The 27,324-nt window shown below is 37.3% G+C and overlaps 1 protein-coding gene across 9 annotated transcripts in view; it reads right to left on the bottom strand.

Annotated features, from left to right (window-relative positions):
* The window catches only part of PPP2R5C (protein phosphatase 2 regulatory subunit B'gamma), a 195,969-nt gene that overhangs the window by 21,196 nt on the left and 147,449 nt on the right, over positions 1–27,324 (bottom strand). For all 9 annotated transcript variants that reach the window (XM_020971139.2, XM_020971142.2, XM_078150411.1 and 6 more), the window contains 4 exons: positions 19,171–19,230; positions 16,595–16,703; positions 12,216–12,269; positions 7,795–7,965 (listed from right to left, as the gene is read on the bottom strand). In XM_020971139.2, coding sequence (XP_020826798.1) covers positions 7,795–7,965; positions 12,216–12,269; positions 16,595–16,703; positions 19,171–19,230 — 394 coding nt within the window. The remainder of the gene's footprint in view (positions 1–7,794; positions 7,966–12,215; positions 12,270–16,594; positions 16,704–19,170; positions 19,231–27,324) is intronic.

A 27,324-nucleotide genomic window follows, 5' to 3' on the forward strand; every position in this document is an offset into this window, starting at 1 on the left:
CTCATGGACCACAGCAACCCATAAAATAGAGTCCTGTGAAGTGTCTTCTGTTTTCACTATTGCGAAGGCAAAGTAGTGGAAAAGGGAGCAAAAGGTGCTAAGATCACCCAGTTTTCTGTCTATAAATATTAATTCAGCTGGAGATACCTTAAACGTGAGACAATGGTGGACAGAGTGGACAAACATGGAAGAACTGAATCACATCACTCTTGAAACCAAAAGACAAATGAAGTTAGAGTAAGATGGAAAGATGGCTCATAAATAACAGAGCTGGCAGTGGTTTTATGGTATATCCAAGGACAAAAAGAAACATCATTTTACAGATACCTGGCCATCTCATATGGCCAGTACTCATGGCAAACATTTGCAGAAATACCACCATGAAGATGTCACATTATTTATTGTAAAGGTTGAGGAAGAGAAATTTTATGAAGAACTCATTAAAATTCTCTGAATTAAATCAATATATATTTAATGCTCAGTGATCTCATGGAAAAATGGGAATAGGAGAGAATGTAAAAAATGTTCTTAGCTCATAGTACGGAAGTAAAAAGCAAGAGATGCCAGAGGCTTGTAGATTGCCCTGAAAAGTCATGCCTGTACACCATGAATACTTTTTTCAAGAGCAGAGTTGGGAGGCACTGGATACGGGGAATACCAAATAACATCGCCAAAAAAATTCTAGCAGACAAAAAAAATGGCTGGTCACCATGTGGGAGTTATTTCTAGATCAGCTATTTGTGTACACATAAGACTGATTTGTTACAGCAAATATAAAAACCAACACCAAACTAGAAGAAAAATGAGAAGATATGGCATGTGTTTGTACTTCTAATCTGATGCAAAAAAGTGGGAAATGGATAAAGAACAGACACTGACACGGATCATTACGATAGCCTATCAAAGTTTAATTGATGTAAATGAATTATCACAAAGAAACAGAGCCCAAAAGCTGCCTCAGTTAGCAAACACCTGATCTTCTTGTCATACAGGACAGATATTAGCTTGCAACACTGGTTTAAAATACAAGCTTGTTTTGTAACTTATGGAGGGAACATGGCTAATGCAGAAATTTGTTTTGTATGACTATACATATTTGTAATAGACTTTGTTTTTCTTGCCTTCTCATTGGGTGGGGAAGGGGCAGGAAGAGAGACAGAATTTGAAATTGAAAAAAGAATAAAAAGTCTGTGCTTTTAAAAAAACAACAACACCTTATGGAGGTGGCTATATGCATCTACATAAGTTATTGTGACCATATGTTTGGTGACCCACTTATTTTTCTTAGCTTATAAAAGATGGCTCTCTGGGTTTGCAGGAGAGAGGGATATGCTGGGTAATGAAGGTCATGTCAAATAAAGATATTAATAAAAAGATTTAAGAAACTTACAGAGGACAGTTAAACCTTATGAATGGCACTGACATAAAACAGAATGAAGCAGTGGAAGATAAAAACCCAAATTTACAGAAAGCTTGGCAAGAGATCCACGTAGCTCATATTATCATAAGGCCTTTATGGATGAAACTGCCTCCAAACCTCATCCCTTCTCATATCTCCCATGGCTTCTCTCCCCCTACCCTCTCAGCTAAGAACCTACCTACATGTTTTATTGAAAAAAAACTGACGTCCTTCATGGAACTCCCTCTTCTCCCCTCCTCATCTCACATCACTGTCCTCAGACACTTACTGGCTGTGTGACCATGGGCAAGTCACTTAACCCTGTTCTCCTCAGTTTCCTCAATAAGAGGAGCTGGAGAAGGAAATGGCAAACCACTCCAGTATCCTTGCCAAGAAAACCCCAAATGGGTCCATGAAGAGTCAGACATGATTGAAACAACAAACTGGCCCATATGCTCATGTTACCATTTCTACAGCATTTTATAAGAACAGTCTAGATACTTATTGGAAGCATCCTTGATGAAGGTATAAGAAGGGTAAACAGGCAGGCTTTTGGAAAAGAGCAGACCACATCTGCACAGTAACCCAACTGACTAAAAGATATAGAGAGATCAAGATCTAATATTCTATTTATTGTTTGTTTCCTGTGGGGGAAAAAAAAAAGCATCTGATTCAGCCTCTGATGATATCAAGTGAGACTTTTAAAGCAAGGAGACGTAGGCTTCCAAAGGCATTCGCTCCTGTCATGAAGTCTGGCACAAAGTCAAAACTGAAGAGCGGTCACGTATAGCGGCTGACGTGCTCCCCATGCTTTTGGTTGCACATGATATTATACTGATTGCAGTACGTCTCAGAATACTTCAGGGCCTCCTGAGGTTCATAATCACACAAAAATATTTGGTCTAGCTATCTATACAGGAAAAACTAACTGGATAAAGAACGCCTACTGTTTAGATCAGTTGTCTCTAAACTTTTCTTTTTTTTTGCTGGTACAGTCCTATTAAAAGTAATTTTTTTCTCCTGGTAAGAATGCTGAGAGAGAGAGAGAGAGTGTGTGTGTGTGTGTGTGTGTGTTTGTGTAAAACTTTCTGAGTGGCACTTGTGCTTTTGCTGTGTTTGGGGTTAGGTCATAACTACACTAAGAAACAAATGCTTGACTAGGGAAGGGGGAAGGTTGAGAGCTTGTATAGCTGAAGAAGGGAATGAAATAGGGGAATTTGAAGCTATAATGGAGGAAAGGTAAGTGTGGTTGTGTTAGAGACAAGCCCTCTGATTAGTTCTTTCAGAGGCTGGTATGTGATTCATCTTCCCATCTTCAGACTGGCTGATCACACTCTCCATGGGGTAAAGACACGGCCTCCAGACTATGGTATAAAGTTGGATGGACACCTCATATTGCTGATCCAATGACTGTGTGTGTGCGCATGCGCGCACGTGTATGTGTGACATGCACACACACACACACACACACACACACACACACACACACACACACACACACACACACACACACACACATATATATACAGTATATGGACAATGAGGTGTATCCAAAACAGAACATGATCTGTTTTGAAGAAATCTACCTTGTCTGCATTTGGGAAACTGCAAAGTGATTTGAATGACCCTAAGAATTTCCTTGAAACAGTCTTATCTTTTTAATACTATTGTCTGGTGATCCTGGATAGATATGACTAGTAGAATATCAGTGTCTAAAGAATTAAAAGTTGCAGGTTACACAAAACGCAATGGAGAGGCAAATGACAGGTATGAATAGGCTGCAATTCAATATCACTGAAGAATTATACTTTTCAAGTACCATAAAGGCTATCATTAGGGAGATGTATGACCAAAAAAGGGAGATGATCTAAGTAAAGAGCAAAGGATAGATCACCGAAGGACACCCTGGTGACTCCACAGGTATCTATCTATAAACTGCCAAGAAATCAAGATGATCCTTAGTGCCATGGATGACTGTTGCTGTTCTGGACAAGAGCTTGAAAGGATGAAAATATATGCACATAATCTGTATGGGCAGAAGAAATACTTACACAGATGAGACCACAGATTCTTATTAAAGTTTAAACTACAGTGAATTTTTTGATAACCAAAAACAAAACCAAAAAACCCCCTAAACCCCAAACCCTGTAAATCCAATTTTTGAATATATATTTTAAATACTGGTCTCATACCATAACTATTTTCAAATCACACATTTGGTAAATACTCTGGTATGTGTTCTAACCATACTGCACCTGGAATCTTGCTTTAGTCTCTTCTGTGGCTTCTCTTCTCCTCTGCTTCCTGTCATATGCTTACATCCTATTCAAAAGGATGACACACAAAGACTTAAGGCACAATGTGGAATTTACGTGCCAATCTGCTTGTTTTTGAATTTATTATATTAGCTAATTTTGTACCTGAAGTTGAGGCTCAAACTTTTAAGAAAAAATGTTTTTAATGACTAGATTTTCATATTACTTTAATGTCCTATGGTATGTCTAAATAGAGATTTTGTGAATAAAACTTCTAGACAATGGTATTCTCTTGTTCTATGCTCATGCCAGCTGGCTTAAAAACTATTTTATTTTCTTAAATGGGAAAATTAAGTAGAAATAGTAAAAGAGAAAGAATGTTGCCTAAGAAGTTAAGAAACTTTGGCCTTAGGCCTGGCCCTGTTGCTTACTGTACCAGAATTTAGCTGGTTAAGTTATCACATGTTTCTGGGCTCAAGCTTTCTTATCTTTAAAATAAGAGAGTTGGATTAAATGGCTTCTAAATCTCTTTTAGCTCTAAAATTCTATGATTCTATATGGAATGGTCTCCAATAAGAGTGAATTCTATACACATTACTAAAGTAAGTGAACTAACTTACTTCAGAAAAGATCACCAACGTCTGATATATAAGCAAATTCTTTACCAAGCTTTATCAAGCACTTTTCATTAAAATTTTACAACTAGGTCAGGCTATAAAGTATACTGAAAAAATAACATGGCTAGAAATGCTGATATACACTGAAACAAAATGCTTCACGCTTTGTCTAAAACAAGGTAATTTGTCAGGCAAGTAGGTTACATTAAGTTTAGTGACGCTCAACCTCCCAGATCAGAAAGAACAAACCTTATCAGAGAAATTAAACAATTTAGTAACCAATTATTATTAAGCAGCTACTATGTATAAGATATTGTGACAGATGCTGGCGAATATGAAGATAAAAGTGAAAGGGTCCTTGCCCTCATGATGAAACTAGTTGGACAATAATGAAGAAAATGGTACAGATCTGTCAGCATTTTGAAAGTGGAACCACCATGTCTGGATTTTACTCAGCCTGCGATGGGCTAAATAAGGAAGTAGAAATGGTACTGAAGAATAACACAGGAAGAACAGCTGGTCCACGTCAAGTACACATTAGCAGAAATCCATCCTCAAGGTGACAGAATTTTGAAAGTATTCAGGGATTGATTCTATAGATTTAGGGTCACTAAAGAGCTCGACCAATCAATTCACACAAGAAAAACCAAATAGATAAGGAATGGCTATTTTTCAGACTAGGATTTGCAGGTGGATGGACAGACCATTTTATCTATTTGTACATTCATCTTAGACAGATACTACGGATGGACCATTTTGAAAATTACATAGTGCTTTTGATAATTCCAAGCCACTCCTTCAATCAAAAACCACTTTTCACATAACAATCTATAAGTGATGCTATAAGACTATGAATAATGGAATATCACAAACCATGAAGAAACAAAACTGTGCTTGAACCAAAGGACAATGGAAAAGACTATAATGCCATGGCAGCATATTACCAATGGTAACTTATATACACAAAAAAAGGCATAAAATATATCACCCAGGACATGTATGATCAGAAAATGAGATTGGTTGGTCATGTGGTTATACTGAAAGACAAAAGATGGACAGCTCAAGTGTTTTATCAGATATCACATCTATCATGTTAAAAAGCCAAGAGGAAGACCTATAAAATTTGTGCAGACTTGTTGGAGGAATTCTGGAGGTCATGGACAAGACTAGGTACGACACAGTGACTATTCTTAATCTACAATCCATTTTACATAGTATCATTATTATAATATTACAGACTTAGATCTGGAAAAGACCTCAAAAGCTATTTAGTCAACTTTATTTTACAGCTTTGAAAAATGAGACTCAGAGAAGTTAAGTGACTCTCCCAAGGTCATAAAGGTAGTAAAAGTAACCAGGCTAGGATTTAAATCTAGGTCATCTGACTCCCAAATGAAGTATACTTTCCTTTGCATCAACATGCCCGTGACCAGCCCATTTTAGGTTTCTATCATCTTTCACCATAACTGGTTTCCACATCCAAGAGTCTCCCTTCTTAGTCACCCAAATCCATCTGATAAACCAATGCCAGATCAATCATCACACAACACCATTTTGGTAGTTTCTCTTCCCTACTTAAAAACCTTTAACAGCTCCCCACTGGTTCATTGAATAATATCCAAATTCCTTAGCCTGGTATTTAAAGACGTCCACAATTTGGTCCAATCTTCTTTATTTATCTACTACACATACGTCACAGACTCCAGCCAAACTAGACTACTTACTACTCCTTAAACACAATCTGCATGTTCCAGCCTTGGTGTCTGCTATGCACCTTTGTATTTCTCCCTCCCCACACAACTTCTCTATCTCTACCTGTTGGAAGACCAACTTACACAGGACCAGCTCAAATGCTATCTCTTCTATAAAACATTCTCTGATAACCCCAGCAGAAACTGAGCTCTCCTTCCATGGAACTTACATAGCTTTTTCTTTGTACTCTTCTTAGGGCAGTTACTGTTGAACTCAGGTCCTCCTGACTCCAGGGCAAGTGCTCTAACCACTGTGTCACCTGGCTACCCTCACCTTTTGGACATTACTCTTAGAGGTGTCGAACTTGTTGTCCTTCCCCCTACCCCCATGATGAGTGCAACCTGAACCAGATTAAAATGTAATAAATATAAATACAATGTAATATAGATGATGTTATTTTGTGTTCTTCTAAGTCTGCAGGGATCCCTTTCTTAAGTTATCCTCAACTTCTCACTCTTTACCCCATACAGTTAATCTATTGTCAAATCCTATGATTTCTAACTCATGTATATCTCCTCTTCACTCACAGTGCCTAGCTGAAGACTCCATCACCACTCTCTGGGAACACTACAATAGTGCCCTAACTCGTATCCCTGCCTTACATCTCTAACCCACTTTCTGGTCAGGTGCCAAAGGTTCAGGTCTCTCCATGTCACTCCCTTTCCTCAAACTCTCGCAGCTCCCCATTATCTCCAAGATCAAATATAAAGTCCTTTGTTTTGCATTTAAAGCCCATCACAACCTGGCCCTTTCCCACCTAGAATAGGCCTTGGAAATATCTATTAGAATTCTCTCATCTTACATACTTGGAAATTGATCCTTAGAGAGATTTAGTGACTTGCTACGGTAGTAAACAGGAGGTAGAGATTGAATGCAGGTCTCTTGAACCCACACCTGGGTCTCTTTCCTGCTGCATCTCACTCTTTCATTGTTACCCATCTTTGAGAAAATTTTCAGTGGAATGGTAGGGGTCAAAGTAGGGATGGTGAAGACATAAACATAAAGGCACAGAAATAAACCACATGTTATAGGAATATGGTAACGAAAGGAAAGGAATGGAATGGAAGAATTGGGAATGGAGGCAAGGTCAATAGGAAACTGTTTTAGAGGACAGAAAAACCTGGGTATGTCTAAAAGCAGAAAGAGGGGGGTAGCTAGAGCACCGGCCCTGCAGTCAGGAGGACCTGAGTTCAAATCTGGCCTCAGACATGTAACACTCACTAGCTCTGTGACTCTGGGCAAGTCACTTAACCCCAACTGCCTCACAATAAACAAACAAACAAATAAATAAATAAAAGCAGAAGAGAAGGAACCTGTAGAAATGAAGAGACTGAAGATGTTAGAGAGGGAAGGGACGATGTGAGAAGTCTCACTGGAAAAGAGAAGTGTATTTTAGAGAACAGAGCCAATCCATTACCACCACTTGGTTTAAAATATTGTGCTATGTGCTTTGCAAGTTGAGCTTTACATAAAGATGACAACTGCACTGGTTTTAGAGTTTTAGAAGCTAGCAATATTCTATTACGTCTACTTTAATAAAAAATAAGGGACAATGAGTCTGAAATGGTGACACAAAGGATGTTAATGTTTTATAGCATGACCAATCAGAAACAATATCAATATTTGTTAACTTGTATTTTACACTGAACAACTTTGGCACTGCAGCAAAATTTGGTGTACCACTTAAAAAGGTACAGCTTTCAAAATTAAAAAAACAAACCACAATCTTATAAAGGTAATTATTTATTCTATTTTTCTAAACAATACACACCTGGAAATGTGGGCTGGAAACACATTTGGCTAGTTGTCTGAAAAGAGGTTCCATGACCTTTACAAATTCAGATGGTTCAATAACATCTAGAATCTCCTCTAATTCATTTAAGAACATGACTTCTTTTGGGCTGTGAGTCTTTGGCCAGTATTTGAGAAGTGCCATCACCACCTAGGAAAAGAAAAATCACATTAGGTCCTTCAACTCTTGAGCTACATGGTCTTATTAATTCATCATACACATCCTTGGTTTGTACAAACAAATTGAGACAAAGGGTTTGTTTACTTGTAGGAAGAGGGATGATAAAATGTAATAATAGCATCTAGTCTCTTAAAATTGAGGAATGTCACTTTACATCTGATCTAAATCCAGGTTTTAAGTTTATGTAACCAACCCTTTCTAGTTAAATTGTATTAAGATTGGTTTCTTGAATAAATTTTGAAAAGGAAATAAAATGAGTGGTCACAGGAGCAATAAAGAATAAAGGGAACTAGGGCAACTAAAAATAGATTAATATGGCTGATGTAATACACTGGTTTATTTGTGGATTGGACCAGGTACAGAATTTTTAGAGATACACGAAGGCACGTCCTTTGTGTCCTTTCTATCATTCCCAAATATCTATTCCATTATTCAGAATAATGAGTGTCTGGACTTGGTTTTGAAAAATTTCTGTACCTTCAAGAACTTTTCTTATACAAAGCAACTACTTGTTCACAGGTAATCCCAGTTGTGAAATTTTGGATATTTATAACAGAATTTTCTTTCAAAGAAGGTATTCACATAAGCCAATATAAGATGTCTCCCTACTTCCCACCTCAAATTTACAATTTGGAAAGAACTCAGATAACAATGATAATAACATAACAAACTCAAGTTTCCACAGTTCTTTATGTTTGATAAGTATCATCATCTCCATTCTACATAAGGAAATGGAGGCTTAGAGTTAAGTGCTGTGATAAGGTACACACAACACTAGCGTGTGCTGGAAGTCAACAATCAAACTCAGGTCTTAGGTACCATTCTGTGAGGTCACGCTCTCTACCTAAAAATCACCTTACACATCTACTACTCTTCCTTGTTCACCTGTATAAAGGAATTCTACTATTTGAAACAGAAAAAAACCCCCAAAAACCCAAACCCAGTCTGTGAGCCATGAAAGAAAAACTGGCTCTGACATTAACTCTCTTACAAAGCCCCTATCTTCTGATTATAGCTTATAGAGCCATTATAGGATTGATTTGAAGGAGTCGAGCCTGGACAACTCAGACTCCTGCATTAGGCAACACTCAGCTATTTCTGTGAGTTCAGAATGCAACAGTATTTTTTGTTGTTGTTGAAGAAAGCGAATTGCTCAGGGAATGCTAATCCTGATCAACAATGGCTATTTACTTTTGAGTGCAATTCAAGAAATTGAACTTTTCTATAAGGACCAGATTCCTAAGCTCATTTCCTTGGAGATAACCTCTTACTATGAACCCTTTGACTGCCAAGCTTGGACGAGATTACCAATGGTCCTGAGACCTGAATTTCAGACGACTGAGGTCAGGGGGTTTTGAATCTTGCGGTTCCTCTGGCTTTGGAATTTCCCCCTTGACTTGGCATTGTAGTGAGATGGGGAGAGGATATTTTTTTTACTTTGGGACTTGGTTCAAGACTTGTATGTTGGCCAAGTTTACTCAAAGACAAATGGGTGAGAACTGCATATCTCACTTTTGTAGGACCTATTTTAAGAGAGGTTAAATACTTAAAAGTGTTGCCTTTTCTAAGAAGAAAATTTTGTATGTGGGTTCAGAAATCTTTTAAGGCTTCATAGACATTTCATAACAGATTGAGTAATGCTAGATGGCAGATGTTTTAAAATCTCAATCTTTTAAACTGAACATTAAAAAAAGGAAGCAGCAGTGGTAATGATAAACATTTCACTTTAGAGAATAACTATCTCAATATAACTTACCAGTTAAGAATAACTTTACATATATTTATTAAAATATGTATTATTATATTAAACTATATTTATTATATACCAATAACCAGTAAATATAATTTATTGTACTTTTGTCAATGCTTATTTAACAGAATGCCTAAGTAACAGAAATGGTTATATTTTAGTATTATTATCACTAAAACAAGCAATTTCAAAAGAAGCTAAAGATCCTTTGGCTATTTCAAATACCTCAAAGTATAGAATGCATATAATATAGTACGGCTTTCCAGACACACCAGTAAGATTAGAAAAACAGAATCTGTTGTACTTTTCCTAGGCGACCACAATTCTAATAGTTTCAAGAAGAGAGTTTGAGGTAGATCTAGATTTTTTTTTCCTCTGTGACTTTATGGTATTTCTTTTGCATTTACCACAATGCTTTGGGTCCTACTATATTTCAGGACATAATTTCATGACTACCTTCAATGGAAATGATATTTAAATGGTAATAAGTTAATTGACTATATTAAACAAATGTAGTTTTTGTTTTGGCTTTATGACAAAAACAGTTTTGGATCAGACCTATGATTCCATTTGTGAAGAGAGCTGGTGGGGAGGAATGTCCTTCCCCCATGCAGACTGGCAGCTTCTGTGCTGCATGGGGCACTGAGAGGTAAGTGACTAGCTCCCCCAGGGTCACATGGCCAGAATGTGTGAGAAGTCGGACTAGACTAACTCATCCATTACACCATGCTGTCTCTCAATAACAACAACATTAACAGCAAATTAAAAAAACCTTCCAATGTCCTTTTGGGGGATAAGACCAGTACATGTCAGTCAGCCTCGACAACTAACAGAACTATCTTCAATGTTCATAGTTTTCATTTAATTACTGGGACAGAAAAAGAATATGACAATAAAATTTCTTTTGATTCTTTGATCTGGAGAATACCTTACAAATATAGGAGTCAGGTCATGCCACATGTAAAAAAAATGCTTTAAAAAGTGCTTCCATATCAATTATGCGGCTGCATTTCCACCATCAAAACAAGTCTTCAGTTTAGTTAAGGAGGATAAAAATAAAGTCTCCTCTACATGGCATTCAGTACCTCCACTGTGCTTGATATTGAAGGCTGATAAGATTTGGTACAATTCCTTTGGGGCTTCCAAAGTCTCAGACACAAATATGGTAGATAGTTCCTGGGAATCCTATGGTGGAGAATGCAGAGTAAATGTCACTCCTTAAGATGGCTGGAAGCGGGGATTAAGTCCGACAGTGCTCTCCTTCACCTGGTTTCTGAGCACATCACCTCTGCAGAATTTTCTGTTATTGCTTGTTGACATCTAATGGATGATGACCAAGAGTTTCTCTTATATGTGAGAAATTTGAGGGGAATAGACTTACGCATGAAAAAGAGAAGTGTGATGGGTGGCACAGGATGTAAATCAAGTTACCCGAGGGGAGGTCAGTGTTTGAACTCCCCTTAGTAGACCTAACAAATACCTAAGTGTCATGGATTTTTGACATTTTCTCCTACATTAAAATTGGCAGTAAGCAGAGAAGCAGTACAGCTATTAGGAAAGAAAATATCAATCCTATTTATTTTATTTTGCCAACTATGTTTTTTAAAAAAATCACACCTTTTCCACTGTCATCTAAACATACAACTCCTAAATTTAAAATCATAACCTGAAATTAAAATGACAAAGTACAAGAAAGCAGCAATCCAACTAACAACTGCTAACAGTTGTGACTACAAAACAGTGATCACAAAACTGACTGAAGAAGGACTCTTACTTCCCTTACTTCCCAGGTGTGCAGACACATTTCAGGGGGTAGGAGATTGTTAACTTGGAAGGGAAAAAAATTACATCTCACTGAACCTTTAATTATGAATTTTAAAAAAACGCTGTATATTATTCTAAAAACTGGCATGCAGACTTCACCAAATTGCCAAAGAGGTCCAGGACACACAAAAAAGGTTAAGTGCCTCCTGGACTAAAAGTCTATTTGGTTACAACAAGGATTTCAGACACTTAATTTTTGTGCTATATTTACTCTAACTGGTGAGTTGCATATGTAGTAAGTAAAGCAAAACATCAAAGCGCTTAACAGTGGAATTAAAATGTATATGTTTTAATGAAGGCATATGTTAAAATACTTTGAGCTCAAAAGAAGAAAAGGACTAGGTAAGATTTAAGACAGGAGAAAATAGCTTTTATCATAACAAGTCTTATTGCTACAGAACAAATTATCTTAGTCAATGACTTGTCTTTTAAAACCTATATAACCTACGGTTGGATCCATAACTGGCTTAATTTTATAGCCTAGACAGAAATAAATGAATGGATAAAGCTTATTTATCTCATATGATCGATCATACTTCTACATTTTGTTAACAAAACCACACAGTATTATGTTTACATTTAGCAAAATATATATATTTTTCACAGTACAATTACAAATCTGGCCAAAATAAAATAATATACTTACTGGTTCAGTAAGTGTGCTGTCCTTTTCTAAAAATTGAACTACACAGTATGCCAGCTAAATACGTTAAGAGAGAAAAGATACGTTAATATTTCACTCTTCGATGACAATATCACTTACATTACTTTCTGCTATTATTTTCTAACTTTTATTATTTAGAAAGTTGTTTCCAAATGAGGAACCCACCAGAAGCCCAAACTGTACATATATACTTCAAAGTAGCTGTTCCTAATATTTCCCAGCATTATTCATTCAACAAATGTTTATGGAGAATACAAGTCCCTGTGGAGAAATAAAAATGAAATAAAATATTCCAGACTGCTGTACTGACTCCTTTCATGTTTTACAATGATTTTTTTTTAAAACCTGGAATTAGTAAGTAACCACAGGGGAGAAGAAAGAGGGAAGGAGACATTTATTACCACCATGAGGATTTAAATGCCACCCCTGTCCTTAAGGAGCTCACAATCTAGTATTGGCGATAAGTACAAAACTAATTTTATAATGTTCCATTTCTCTAGGTTACTGTAATCATAACTGTTTTGGATGGAGAGAAAATGATTGGGGTTTTGTCTCCTGAAACCTAACATTTCAGTATTACCCTGACAAAACTGAAATTGTGCTTTCATTTTAAAGCATTAGTAGAAAAATGTATTTATGAACAACAACATGAAGATTAAATTCAAGTTGTTATCTGTATAACAGGGGTAAAATGGTCAGGGAAAAATAGCCAGCGATCTTCCAGACTAAAGGATGGAAAAAAATTAAACCAAACTAAAACCGAAACTAGACAGTGACCAAAGAGAAATGCCAACAAGAACAGCTGAATGTGTACTGTCATATCGGCAACTGTGAGAAGGGCAAGGGGAAATTCTGGAATGCTGATTAAAAAAAAAACAAACCAAAAAACCCCAACTCCTCATAGTGGTAATACATGCCTCCCTCCTCCTTTCTTCTCCTCTGTGGTTATTTACTAATTCCAGGTGAAAAAAAAAGTCACTGTAAAACATGAAAAGGAGTCAGTATTAGCAATCTGGAATGAAGACAATTAAGAGTTCATTTTATTTGAAAAGCTTTTGCATGCATTTCACCTGATTCCTTAAACAGATCCCCAAAATGTTAAAAAAAACCAAAACCAAAACAAAACAATAAATAGGAGAGGCTATAACATGTTCTAGGGATAAGTACCAGACAAAGGAGTCCGCAGGGTCTAGTCCTAGGGTCTTCTACCCACTGGTGGGGGAGATCTTAGGCCAACCATGGAGCCCTGTAATTCATTTTCTCCTTGCGTAATAGAAGGATATTATGCTGATGCTTCTAGTTATATTACATACTATTTGCTGATTTTGAGAAACCTGAAATGAATCTCATATACACGTTCACACAATATACAAGGCAAAATGAGGAATACCGTTTTACTCTAGTCAATAGGTAGTGACAAACACCAGGCTTTATCCTGGGATTCAAGGCCTTCTGCAATCTGGCTCCAACCTCCTTTTCTACCCTTACTTGAAATTACTCCCCTGTACTTGATCCTCCAGCCAAAGTTAACAATTTCACCTTTTCTTCTCTTGCCTATGCCTTTGTGTAATGCATCCTCACTCATCTCTATAGCTCTGCTTGTTGATAGTTTTCCTCTTCCCTTCAAAGTCCGGCTCATGTGCTACCTCCCAGAATGAACCCTACTTCTCTCAGTCAGATGTGATTCCATCTCTCACTGAATTCCTATGCATTTAATCATTCCCTAACTTGTAATACAGGTATTCTTGAGTGTATCTTATCCCTTCACAAATCTGTAAACTCCTTGAGGATAAGCATTTGTATTATTTCATCACGTGGCTCTTAGTATACAATAGGTACTTAATATTTTTTTAAATTGAATTGTCTACTGGGATAACCAAACCAAAACTAATAACTAAGCGGCTGACAAACACCAAAATTTAATTTTTGCTTGAAAATCCTTCATCCCAACTGTTTGATGAATGTTACCACCTACTACCAAAGTCATCAATCTAGTATGTCTCTGGTTAGGCTTATCTATAATACTTCAGTGATTCAAGCCCAAGTTTCATCAGTGTGGGTCCTTCAGACACAAAGGACTCAATGCAGACTGAAAGCCTTCCATGTCTTAATAATGTCCATGAGTTGTTGTAGCCAAAAAAATTCACCACTGAAGTGCCCAACCTGGTAATGAGCCTGAGTTTAATTATACTGTTTCTCAGACAACAGACATCACTGAGCCCATACTCAAAGCCTTTCTAACTTGTTAGGACCTGTCCAACTTTCCACTCTGCTGGACAAGGCTCCAAGAACTCAAGGTCACCTTTGTTCAACAATGAGGCAGTGAAGTGAGGCTTTCATGGAGACTGAAGTATTTTTCTATAATATTCCTAACAAATATCATCTCCTAAGAAGCCAAAGTAAACAAATTAAATCTGAATTAACTTCCTGCAATAAGTTACGTGTACCTAATGTTCCAAGTTTGGATTAGGAAAAACAGATGCTAACTTTTGAAAGTTATCAGGAAGCAATGTGACAGGTGCTAAGGAGTAGGTTCTTCAAGCCCTTTCAAATTCTGTTTTCTACCTGCTGCTCTACCATACGTCATGATTCAGAGAAGCAGGCCTGGATCTGTACATAAACCAATGTTTAATGTTTTACACTTTCCCCTTGAAGACCTGTCTTGGGCCTTGTCTTGTGCCCCTGACACCATATGGCCTGGTGACCCCATTGGCTCCTATGGGTGTGGATGACCCTGGATGGGTCTGTGCAACTTGAATCTCTCTGCTGAGCTCCAAGAGGGATCGAAAATGCAACATTCCCAAAACAGAGCAAATTATCTTTTCCCCAAAACTCTCCCATCTTCCAAACTTCCCTATTACTATAAATCAATTAAAAAATAACAATGACCACAAAACACCTGGTTGAATTTAAATATAACATTTACTAGGATTCAGTAAATTCAATAAAAGTTGAAAAGAATAAAAATTCAAACCTGTTTCTAAGTGTGGACATCTGTTGCCCATACACAAAAGTGAAATGGAAAGTTTTGGTAAGACATAGCTTTTATATAAATTTTATAAATTTATATAAATTCTTTCAGGTTGACTGATATTAACATGCAGAGCTAAAAGTCTTTAGGGTCCTTGAATCTGTCAACTTCAACTCAATATAGCCAACCCATGCCCAAGCTAAGAATATATATATTTAAGGGGCTGTGACAGGCATTAGGGAAAATACAGAGATAAATAAGACATAGTCTTGTTCAACATTTTTATCTGTGACTCGGATGAACATGTGCATGACATGCATATTGATCAAAAACGTATGACACAAAGCTGTGAGGGGCAGCTAGAGCTCTACAAGCCACAAGCTGGTCAGATGGAATTGACAGCGTGGTGTTCAGTTTTTGTTATAATTTAACAAGAAGGGTATCAAGAAGCTAGAGCTCATGAACAAGGTGAGGAAAACATTAGATAAAGTATAGCTGAAGGACTTGAGGACTTTTAGCCTAGAAAAGAAGAGTAAGTGTGTGTGTGTGTGTGTGTGTGTGTGTGTGTGTGTGTATGCACGCGCGCGTGCACGTGCGTGGTGTGTGTGCATGTGCGCGCGTGTAAGGGTGTGAGGCAGTAATGACATTTGTCTTAAAATATCTGAAGGAAAAATCGCATGGAAGAAGGCTTAAGTTTACTTTCTTTAGCTTCAGAGAACAGAATTACAAATAAATATAAGTTTCATGGGAGTAGACCTTGGTTCAACTCAAGTAAATGGAAGGGATTGCCTTGCTTAGGAGTATTCAAGCAGAAGCTTGATAATCAGTGACTGGGGATGTTGTAGCAAATATTCCCTCCTTAAGTTGGAGGCTGGATGATTAGATGACCTTTCAGATCCCTTCCAACTTTGATTCCTCAGATTTTGTGAACTGCATTGCTTAAAATGATTAAATATAACCATTCTTCAACTTTATATTTCAGACACTTTCTAATCTTAGTGCTTCCATTTTTGGCCTTTCGAACATGAAGGAAAGTAATGTTATTCCTAATATTTTAAATAACTGTTTTTTTTTTTTTGTGAGGCAGTTGGGGTTAAGTGACTTTCCCAGAGTCACACAGCTAGGAAATATTATGTGTCTGAGGCTGGATTTGAACTCAGGTCCTTCTGACTCCAGGGCCGGTGCTCTATCCACTGTGCCTCTTAGCTGCCCCCTAAATAACTATTTAAGAGGTAACTTACACCTGTTACCTAAATCATCAAATTTAATTCAATAAAGTAATATTCCCTATAAAAGATGCAAGGTCTTGAGTTTAGCATACTGTGCAAATGAAACACACTTGGTAACAACTGGACTCATCCACACAAAATAGCTAATGACTCCATTGTACCTGAGGATGGTAGACACTCAGTGATTTCACTTTGTGCAAAGGTAATAACACCTTCAATAAGAAAATCTTGTGCTCTTCTTTTAATGGTAAGGCAAATCCATTAATTATGCTGGAAAAAAAAAGATTTGGTTCAAAATTTTAATATATTCACAATTTTCAGATCTGTAATTATATCATTTTTTTCAGTCCTACTTTCACATGGAAATCCTGTAGGCAAGTCAGATCTCTTTCAAAAAGGAGGAAAAACACAGGAAATTTTAATTTTAGAAAAGCCTTAGGGAAGCACAGGCATTGGAATCTTGATCATTTCATAGAAATTAATATAATTGATAGTAGATAGTGATAAATTAGTACAGCTTCAAAATAAAAAACAAGCTCAAGTGGAATGTCCTAAGGGGAAAAACATTTAACTTGTTATGTTACAGTACAAGGCTTGATATCTTGTTTACAAGGGGGCTTTCAACTGTTGCATGAAAACTGGCAACACCCTGATTTGTCCAGTTAAGCATCTCTTTAACTGTTGAAAGAAAATTTGCATTTTCATCAGTGATTTTCAAACTTGAAGCTTTCAAATTGTTTCCTTTCAAATTTTTAGGCCCACTATTCCAGCATTAGAAGAACTAGAAATGCGAATCCAGTAGAAGGAAGACATGAAGGCATCTAACATCATGACAGTCTGATACTCTTTAATGTACTCAGCAAATTGGGTTTATGAAGTTTGTATTTCAAATGGCAAATATTCACACAGACTTATTTGGTTTTCAGAATTATATAAGCTCATATAAATCTGACTGATAAAATATTAAGACTCACATATTCTAGAAGCTAAAATGTTTTTTCCCTCCAATCTATTGTTCGAAGGTCCAACCATCATCATATCAATAGCTAAATACTTATATAATGATTTCAGCTTTGCAAAGTGCTTTACATATATCTTCTCATCTGATCCTCACAAAAATCCTGTCAAAGAGGTGCTATCATCGTCATCTCTTTTTCACAGATGAGCAATGAAAGCTGAAAGTGGCTTGTCCAGAGTCACCAGCCAGCAAAGTGTCTGAGGCGGGATTTGAACCTGGGTCAGGTCTTTTGGACCCCACATCCAATGCTTTCTCCACTGCTCCTCCTGGCCATGTTTAGTGATAAAGGAGTGGGGAATCATGATAAAGGAGTGGGGAATCATGAGAACTTGCTGATTTGGTCTATAAAAGATGGTTTAGATCAGTGGTGTCAAACTCAAACAGAAATAGATCCTTGTAGCTGCAGAGTGATTTAAAAAAGCACGAATTCACTTGATCTGTGTTGCACTGATTTTTATTTAAACATTTCCCAACTAAATTTTCATCTGGTTCAGACCACACTTGAGTTTTGTAGGCCCCAAGCTGTGAGTTTGACACCTTTGGGTGAGATGATAGTGATAATGATAATAAGAACCTATATTTTTGTGTTGCTTTATGGCTTACAAAATGTTTTCCTCATAGTAGCCTAGCCATATGAGGTGAATGGGGAAAATAATATTTTCTCTATTGTACAGATAAAGAAATCTGAAGCACGGAAAAGTTAAATGAGTTACATGCAGTTAAGAGCAAATGATGGAATCGGGATTCGATTCAATCAACACTATTTCTTATGTACCTATTAAATGCTAGGAGCTAGGGACATAAAGAATGAAACAATCTCTATTCTCAAGAAGCTTACATTCTTCTGGGTATCAGTTCTCAGCAGATTCTCTAGGGAATAAGTGATTTGCCCAGGCAACCAGTAAGGAGTAGAGGCAGAGCCTGAACCCAGTTTTTCCTTAATCCAAGGACAGTTCTCTAATCACTATACTATAATGCTTCTTTCTCTGCTTTTCTTTTTAAACTCATATTATAAAAGAATATCAAGAAAATTTCCTCCTGAATTCCCTGTTTAGAAAACAGGGAAATTTTCATTAACAGATAATGAAAATTAACAATGTTATAATTTACATTCAATACATTTATGAAGTAACTCACATTTATGAAATCAAAGGAAAATCGGAGTATTAATATATACCCCTGATATCCTAAATGATAGATAATGGTTAATAAAAATCATGTGACTTTAAAAAAATTTAACATTTATGTTTAATTGTTTTTTAAATTATTACAGTTGAGGCTTGCCATTGGACTTCCAAGATAACTACACTGAAAACACATGACAAGATCACACACATAGCAACAATTTAATTTTAAAAAATCTCTTATTATGCCACTTTTGTTTCCGAATAGATCCTTCCCTCTTCTCTTCTATCCAGAGTACTCTCTTGTAACAAAGATAGGAAAAAAAAAGGGGGAAAAAGATCAGTTCAGGGAAAAATACATCAATCGAACCTGGAAATGCATGTAATAGTCTACCTCCATAGTTTCCAATCTGAGACACTTTGCCCAGATATATGAAAAGAGTAAATCTAACATTCCATATTAAATAAAATTCTATGGCAAAAGATTGGACTGGATGAACTTGAGGCCTACTGAGTTATGAATACCATCCAAAGGCCCACTGTTATAGAATACGCAAAACAAATCTCTCATGCATTTGCCAGCACAATGACTCACCTTCCCAATATTTCCAGTAATTCTGCTATGCCATTGTGATGCTCTGTTTCATAAATAAACCTGGGGGGAGAAACATATTTAAACAATTATAATTAAACATCTGAAATAGCTGGTAACAAAAATTTTAAAGAGAAAAACATTTCCCTAAGTGAATGAAACGATCTTTAATGCCAAAAATATGAACTGGTATTTGTTTAAAAAAATGAATAAGCACTACAGCTGAGTTTGTTGGTAGTAGACCCTTATGAACACAGATTAACTATGATGATGCTATTTTCTCAAGTACATTGGTCCTTTATTAGGACAAATGATACAATTCTTCCACACTGCCTCTAAGTATGGAAATAAGAGTATTTCTTTGCACTCAACAGATGCTTTTTGAATTGCATTAAATGTATCAAAAAATATGTTTATATTTTTAGCCAATAATCAAGTAAGATAGTTTTGGGTATCTTTTTAGAGCTAGATGATTTAAAAAAAAACACTTTACACTTCAAAATAGTTTATTTTCAAAGCAAATGCTAAGTAATGCGTCCACATAGATGAATTTTTATTCTATAATACAGTTATACCTTCCATGTTGTGACTTTCCCCATCGAGATTTCGACATGTCACGGTTCAGCATAAGAAACTAAATGGGAATTTTTGGCGAGTTTTGTGGGAGCTGCAGATGATACATGCAGGCCAGCAGAAGACACAGAACCTATGACTAAATACTTAACCCAATTTTTACAATAAGGTTCTGTAAACACCCCATAAAAGAAGAGAAAAAAAATCATACTTCTTCTCTGGTACAAAAGGAGGCCCAAAAGATTTTATGTGGATTTTCCAGATCTCAGGGGCACCATGCCCCTAACCCCTGTGATGTGGAGGGATAACTGTACTGCTAACCACTGGTCATCTGGGCTGCTGTTTGTATGCTTGTGCATATCTGCTGCTTTCTATGTTTTTTCATTCATTCAATAATTATTTATTTGGCATTTACTCAACACAAAGCTCTGTGCTAAGTGTTGAAGTGAAAATACAAACATAAGATACTATATGTTCCTTTAAGAGGTACCAGTTAGTTTGGAGAGACAATGAGGATTCATGAAAGAGTTAAGTAAGAATACAAAGTAGTATATGATGAAATCCCAAACAGTGTCAGGCAATTAGTATTCAGAGTAGGAGATTAGTGAGGGCCGGTTCAGATGAAGAAAATCCAAATAAAGAAGGCAGAATATACATTGGGCTATTAAGAATGGTCAGCATTTAGACAGGCAGAAAGGCAAGAAAAGGGTATTCTAATGGTTGATAGAGCCAGTGTCAAAGAAAATGCAGTTAGGAATGAACCTGGTTTATCTAGGGAACTATGAATAGTACTACCCCGGCTAGAACTGAGGTTCTGCATAGGGAAGTAGTGGGGAATAAGGTCAGAAAAGTAGGGTGCAGCTGACGACTCACTGGGGCCTTGAATACCATGCTGTGTTGAGATCTGCTATTTCATTATCACTGACAGAACTTTGTTTTGTTCTACATTATTAAATTTCTAATGCATTTCCCCTTTACTCAAGCATGTAACATTCTAAATTAAATATTAGTTTAGAGAAAAAGTCTTGAAGAATTTAGCAAACCCAAACAACAAAAATATTTTCTACATTTTTCTATGTTGAAAAGTTTCATGTGGTATTTAAGCAGATAAATGAATATTATAACTCTTGATTATTTATTCAGAAAATATATACCACATGAACAGGGCTTCTTATGTATAAGGCAGAGGTCAAGGTGCTATGAGAAATGCAAAGAAGCTTAAGACAAGGTCCCTGCCCTCCAGAAGCTTACAAAATAGTGGGAAGGATGGCACATGCAACAAACAAACAAAAAACAACAAAATACCCTACAAAAAAAGTTCCAAGTGAGTGGCAGAATATTAGGTTTGACGCATTATGCTTTCATGGGCAAGAGGGTATTACAAAAACAAATCAGACAGTCCTAAGCCTTCAAAGAATTCTTAACCAATCTGGTGGAGATAAAGAAAGTAGACAAATAATACAAGTTGGACGTGATAAGGGCACAAAATAAATGCAAAGTGCTATCACAAAACTTTAAGCTTCAAAGGGATCTCAGTGACCATCTACGCCAACCACATCCAAAAAGGAATCCCCATTTTGACATACCAGACAAGAATAACTAGTCTTTGCTTGAAAACCTCCAGTGAAAGGAAAGTCACTGGATCCTGAGGACATCCTATTCCACTTTTCAGTCATTCTAATGGCTAGGAAGTTTTGGCTTACTTCAAGATTAAACTGAACTCTGCTCTGAGGCTCTTCCTTTTGGACCCAAATAGAAGCAGTCTAATTCCTTTTTCACAAGACAGTCTTTCAAATACCTGAAGAAAGCTATCATACTGGACCTGAGTCTTTTCTTCTCCAGGCTAAACATCCCAAGTTCTCTCTAGTGCTGACTCACACTGAGCTTGGAGGCCACTAAAACTCCTAAATCTTTTCAAACACCTGCTTAACTGTCCTTCTATTTATGAAAGTGATTATTAAAAAAAATGTCCAAGTATATAAAACTTTCCACTTATCCCCACTGAATTTCATCTTATTAGATTCAACCGAATGCTAACCTCTCCAGATCTTTTCAGATCATGTCATCATACAGTGAGTCACTAAGTCTTTCAGCTTGCTGTTGCCTGAAAATTTAATAAACATGCCACTCCTGTACCTTTATCCAAGTCAGTGATAAAAATACTGGAAAAACAAATAGCACAAGGCCAAGCAAGCACCATGAGATCACTCTGCTGAAGCCCTCCTCCCGGGATGATGTGGAACTGCAAACGACTACTCTTCAAATCTGGCCATTCAGCTAGGGCTGAATTTGTCTTAGTGGATTGTTAGCAGCCTAGATCCTTCCATGAGATACTTCATCAAATGCTAATTTAATTAAACTAAATTTAGGTAAACTCTATAAGTGCTTGGTATACATGCCAGACACTGTGCTAGGCACAGTCCCTGACTATAAGAGGCTTAGATTTTAGGAGAAAGAGGAAATAAAGTTACCCAGGTATGGGCTGCACTTGAAAATGCCATGCTTATTCCTCATTGTCACTTTTTAGATGTTTACTAATCATATCTTTGATAGCCGGTTCTAGCATTTCCCCAGGAACTTAAGTCAACCTCACTGAGAGAAGAGGGAGAAATCACTTCCTGTGACGTGACTGAGAAGGCTCCAAGGAAGAGTTGGTATTTGAGACACGTTTTGATAGATGGAGATGAAAGATTAGATATGGGAAAGAATGCAAAAGGACAAGCAGATTCTAGGCAGAGAAAAAAAGCTTCAGATGGAAGAAGGCATAAGACACATTTGGAGGACAGTGGATGGGCCCGTTTAAACTACGAATGTGGACAAGTAGGGCCCAGAGCCTGTGGCGTCTTGATTCTCAGGCCAAGGAGTTTGGATTTTATCTGCTGGGCAGTGGGGAATGAACGAAAGGCTGAATGGGGGAAGTGACTGTCCCAGCAGCGCTGTAGAGAAATTAACCTAGCAGTAGTGTAAGTGTTGGAGAAGAGAAAGTGAAGACACCAGTTAGGAATTTACTGCCATCGTTGACAGACAAAGGAACAAGGATGGATGATGACAGTGTCAATGGGAAGAAAGGATCTGAAATAAATTAAGAAGGGAGAATGGAAGATCTAGAGACTGACGAATGCTGGGGGTAAGGCAAGAGAAAATAAAGATAATAACTCATTTGTAGAGTGATCCAAGGTTTGCATAAGTGCTTTTGTCAAAAGAATCTTGTGTAGTGGTCAAGGTTATCCCCATTTACACGTCAGGGCACTGATATTCTGGGAGTTGAGGTGACTTGCTCATTAATCACATGTGTCTAAGGCAGGTTTAGAAACAGGTCTTTTGATTCCAAGTCCAGTGTCCCATCCGCTGTACCATGCTGCCTTTGAAATTTCTGAAGAGCTGAGTCTGGGGGACTGGAAGAACGCAGAAAGCCACCTACATTTCTGCTGACATTTTAGTTTCCCCTTAGCCTCTATTCTGTCATTCACAGAGAGCTCAAAAGATGTTGCCAGGCAATCTAGTTACTACATTTAGCTGCTTCCTAACCTTTTATATTAAGGCAAAATGACTTCTCTCTCTCTCTCCAAATCTTTATAAATTTAAAGCACTGAAACAGTTTTCAACATTGCAAACACTGTGGTTGTATGAAGTACAGTCTTTTAACATAAAATATTGATTTCAAATTCAGTTTTTTTTTCCATTTGAAAATCTTTATCAGTCACAAAAACAAGTAAGATTTCCATAAAGTTTAGATGGAGAAGGGGAGGGGAAAAGAAGAGAATGTGAGATAGGAGGAAGGAAGATCTGTGAAAAGCATATTTCATACATTCAGGAATGTCATGGAATCAGGGTTCACCATTTTTACCTCTTTTTTAAGAAGCAATCCTCAAACTGAACCAAAGGAGTTATGTTACGTTTTCTAAGGTTAGTGTTCAAACCTACTTTTATGGCTCAGAATAGGAAAATTTGGGATACATGTATACATGCTATTTAAATGTATTAAAGACAGTTAGAGAGATTTAAATTCATTACTTAACCTGAAAAAGGGAAGGCTGACAGAAGATTTCAAGTATATGCAGTGTTATTTGCAGATGGTAATCAAATTTAAGCATATTAATAATGGAATAAAATTCCCTAAGGGTGATTTTTATCAGACCTAAAAAAAAAGATTAAAAGATTCCACAAACTATCGAAATTCTTCAAAAACAGGATGGGAAGGTTTCTATGAGGCCATGCCTGCACGAGTTAAAGTCTGAGAGTGTCCAAAACAGCTCTTAGCTTTCATACTTGTAGCTTGGAAATTCAGAAATTTTTCTTTGAAGACATTTACAAAAACAAAATACTAGTTTTATGTGATTCTATTTCAGAAAATTTTCTTTCTTTTTAAAAGACTGATCTTACAAATGTACCTGATTTTAAAGCAGTTCTATTATGAACAGTTAAAGAATCTGTGATTTTGATATAGACACTCCTTCCACAAATGCACTCACAAATTAGCTAGGCTGGCCTTCAGACGCAGATATACTGATTACAGAGTCCATATTCAAAGTCTTTCCATCTGGGTAGGACTTGTCATAGCATGAGACTCTACACCATGATGAACCACTAGAGTAGGACTTTAACATAGCTTCCATTATGAAGGTCTCCTAAAAATCCCCTTCCGCGGCCCCCCCCCGTTATATTATCTTGTCACAAAATCACAGAATTTACATTCTCCCTTTTCTCCAATCTATCTTTATGCACTGATTTGGTATCTACAAACACATCCAGGTTTCTCCCAACCTTAAACACTTTCACTTGATCCTGTGATCTCCTCATGCTATTATTCCATAGCTCATCTCCTTTTCACAGCCAAATTATGGGAAAAGAATCACTTATTTTTGTTGTTTCCATTGCTTCTGACCCTACCAGTAGAATGAATTAGGCTGAGAAAATGAACAAATAAAGCATTTAATCTGTACAAAGCACTGTGCTAAGGTCTGAAAACAGAAACGGGAAAAAAAAAGACAGTCGCATATTCTAATATGATAATAGGAGCTCATATTCTAATGGGAGAGACAACACATATGGAAGGTTTCAGCTGCAAATCAGACAGAAAGGCCCTCTGGTCCTTAGGGTTTAGTAGCAAAGCAGAAGGAAAGGCCTCTTCTTTAATGTCATTTCTATGGATATCAGTTTGTGATGTTCAACCATTTGACAGTACCAAGGATCTCAGTGGCAAGAACTTTCTGGGTCTTCAGTAGCTGCGGGTTATAGCACCTGCTGCTGTCAGGGTGCATGTCTACAGTGGCTGCTTTCTGGGATGCTGGCTGTGGGGGACTAGTCTGGAAACCCAAAGGCTCTTGGGTTCAGGGTCCTGTGCTGTCTACCTGGTGCACAATGTTTCTGGTCTTTCCCTCACAGTGCCTTGGCACTTCAGGCAGATTGGCACGCCTGCCCTGTGAGTGGCAGTTGGCAAGGATGGCTGGCTCCATCTCTAAAGGGTGCACCTTCCCATGGGTAAGGTCAAGGCTGAACGCAGGATCAGTGGTCTGAAGGGTGCTACCTCTCCCAGGGCTCTTGTGCTTCTCTGCTGGTTGGCAGCAGCTGGTCAGCAACTGCTACTGGTGGTGATGAAAAAGGTGGGCCCCTTCTCTACCCTGATTTCTCCTCTCAATGATGGTTGTGAGGATGTATAACCTATACCAAATTGCTTACCTTCTCAATGAGGAGGAGGAAGAGAATTTGGAACTCAAAATTTTAAAACATGAAAGTTAAAACTGTCTTTACATGTAATTGGGGAAAAAAATAAAATATTTTACAAAATGATAGTTGTGAGGGCTGGGCTAGAGGCAGGTGTGGTGGTTTGGTTCCCAAGGCTATTCCCAAGGCTCTTGGGTTTATGGGTCTTCACTGTTTCCATATGAATGAAACTATACTTATAAAATGTTGAAACTGATGGGATCTTAGAGATTATCAAGTCCAACCTTTTCATTTTACAGAAAAGGAAACTGAGGCCCAGAGAGGTCAAATGATTTGCCTAAGGTTGCAGAAGTAACACATAGCACAGCTAGTATTCAAACTCAGGCTTTCAGATTCTAAATCCAACCTATCATACCACATCTAAGCATCTCTAGGTTCCTTCATATGGAAACATGCTATAAAAGAATTAAGTCTCTTCACTATTCTCGTCAACTTCTTCTGGACCAAGTTCCAAAATGTCAAAATCTTTCTAAGATTTGGTGCCCAGTAAAGACACAATACTCTTTGGTTGGGGGTCTGACCATGAAAAAGTATAGAAAGATAATATCCACCCTCCCCCCAGTCTGGATGCTAATTTCTATGAATGAAACTCAAAATTTCACTAACTTTTTTGACTTTGCTGTCACACTGGTGAGTCATACGGCACAAAGAGCACACTTCAACCTCTATGTCTGTTTTATATAAACTACTTTCCATATAACAGATTGTACCCTTTGCAGCTTTAACTTTATAATGTTATATACCTTTTTTTGGTGCAAATCTTTAATTTCCACTTTCACCTCAAATCTACATCTTTTGAAATCTTCAATAACCTTCAAGGCACAGGTCCAACTGTGCCTCTTTCATGAAGTCTTCCTTGATCATTCCAGCAGAAGTAGTCTCTTTTACTGCTATACTGACAAAGATTTTTTTGGGTAGAGAGACAGTGTGGGAGAACAGGAAAAGCAAGGTACTTGGAGCCAGAAGAGATCTGGGTTCAAGCCCCAAGTCTGACAGTTATGGCATTATGGACAAAGTCACTTAAAACTGTCTGCGCCTATTTCTTCATTCGTAAAATGAAGCTTGTGTAACAATCTTCACTTGTTATAATTGTAGCACCTACTTCACGGGCTGATTTGAGATTCCGATGAAATACTATATGTATAATGCTTTGTGGGCCTTAAAGAGCTACGTAAATATCAGCTATTATTAATGATAGTACCTCCGTCACCTAGTGCACAGTATAGCTTGTACTATTTGTATTTCTGTCTTATTTTGCCATTCCTAAGCTTTATCTTGCCCCCTTGTCATAAATCCCAAGCAGGTCCCCATCGCCCCATATCAGGAACACGTCCCTTCAACACTGCTCCCTATTGAAATCACTCTTTTCTCTTATGCTCTAGCTTAGGCGCCACTTCCTCCATGACTTCTTCCTCAACACCCTCTCCCTCAGTTGAAAACCTTTTTGGAATTGGATCAAATCTCTAGCAGACTGTACATTCACTGAGGGGAAGGACTCAATCACGTGCATTTTTATATTCTCCCACAAGAGCCTAACATACTGTTTGATACATAGTACGCTTCTAACAAATGCTTACGGAAGTAAGTTAGTATAGTTAGATGACCCATGAAGTCCCTCCCAGCTTTCAATGTGTGATCCTGCAGTAAAACACCTAAGAATTCATGGCATGATCTGTCTATCAGCTTGTCTGTGTGAAATGGCTAACAAGGTACGACCTAAACTTAATTTCTACTCAACTCAAACACTCTGAATTGTGCTGAGCTTTTACTAACTCTTGCCTGTAATTTAAGAATGACCCTTTCTTCTCTAAACTTCTCCTTTTACATTAGATTTAGAAGTGAAACACCTAACTTTCTATC

The sequence above is a fragment of the Phascolarctos cinereus genome, unplaced genomic scaffold, assembly GCF_003287225.1.
Source record: "Phascolarctos cinereus isolate Bilbo 61053 unplaced genomic scaffold, phaCin_HiC Scaffold_2;HRSCAF=192, whole genome shotgun sequence".
Lineage (NCBI taxonomy): Eukaryota > Metazoa > Chordata > Mammalia > Diprotodontia > Phascolarctidae > Phascolarctos > Phascolarctos cinereus.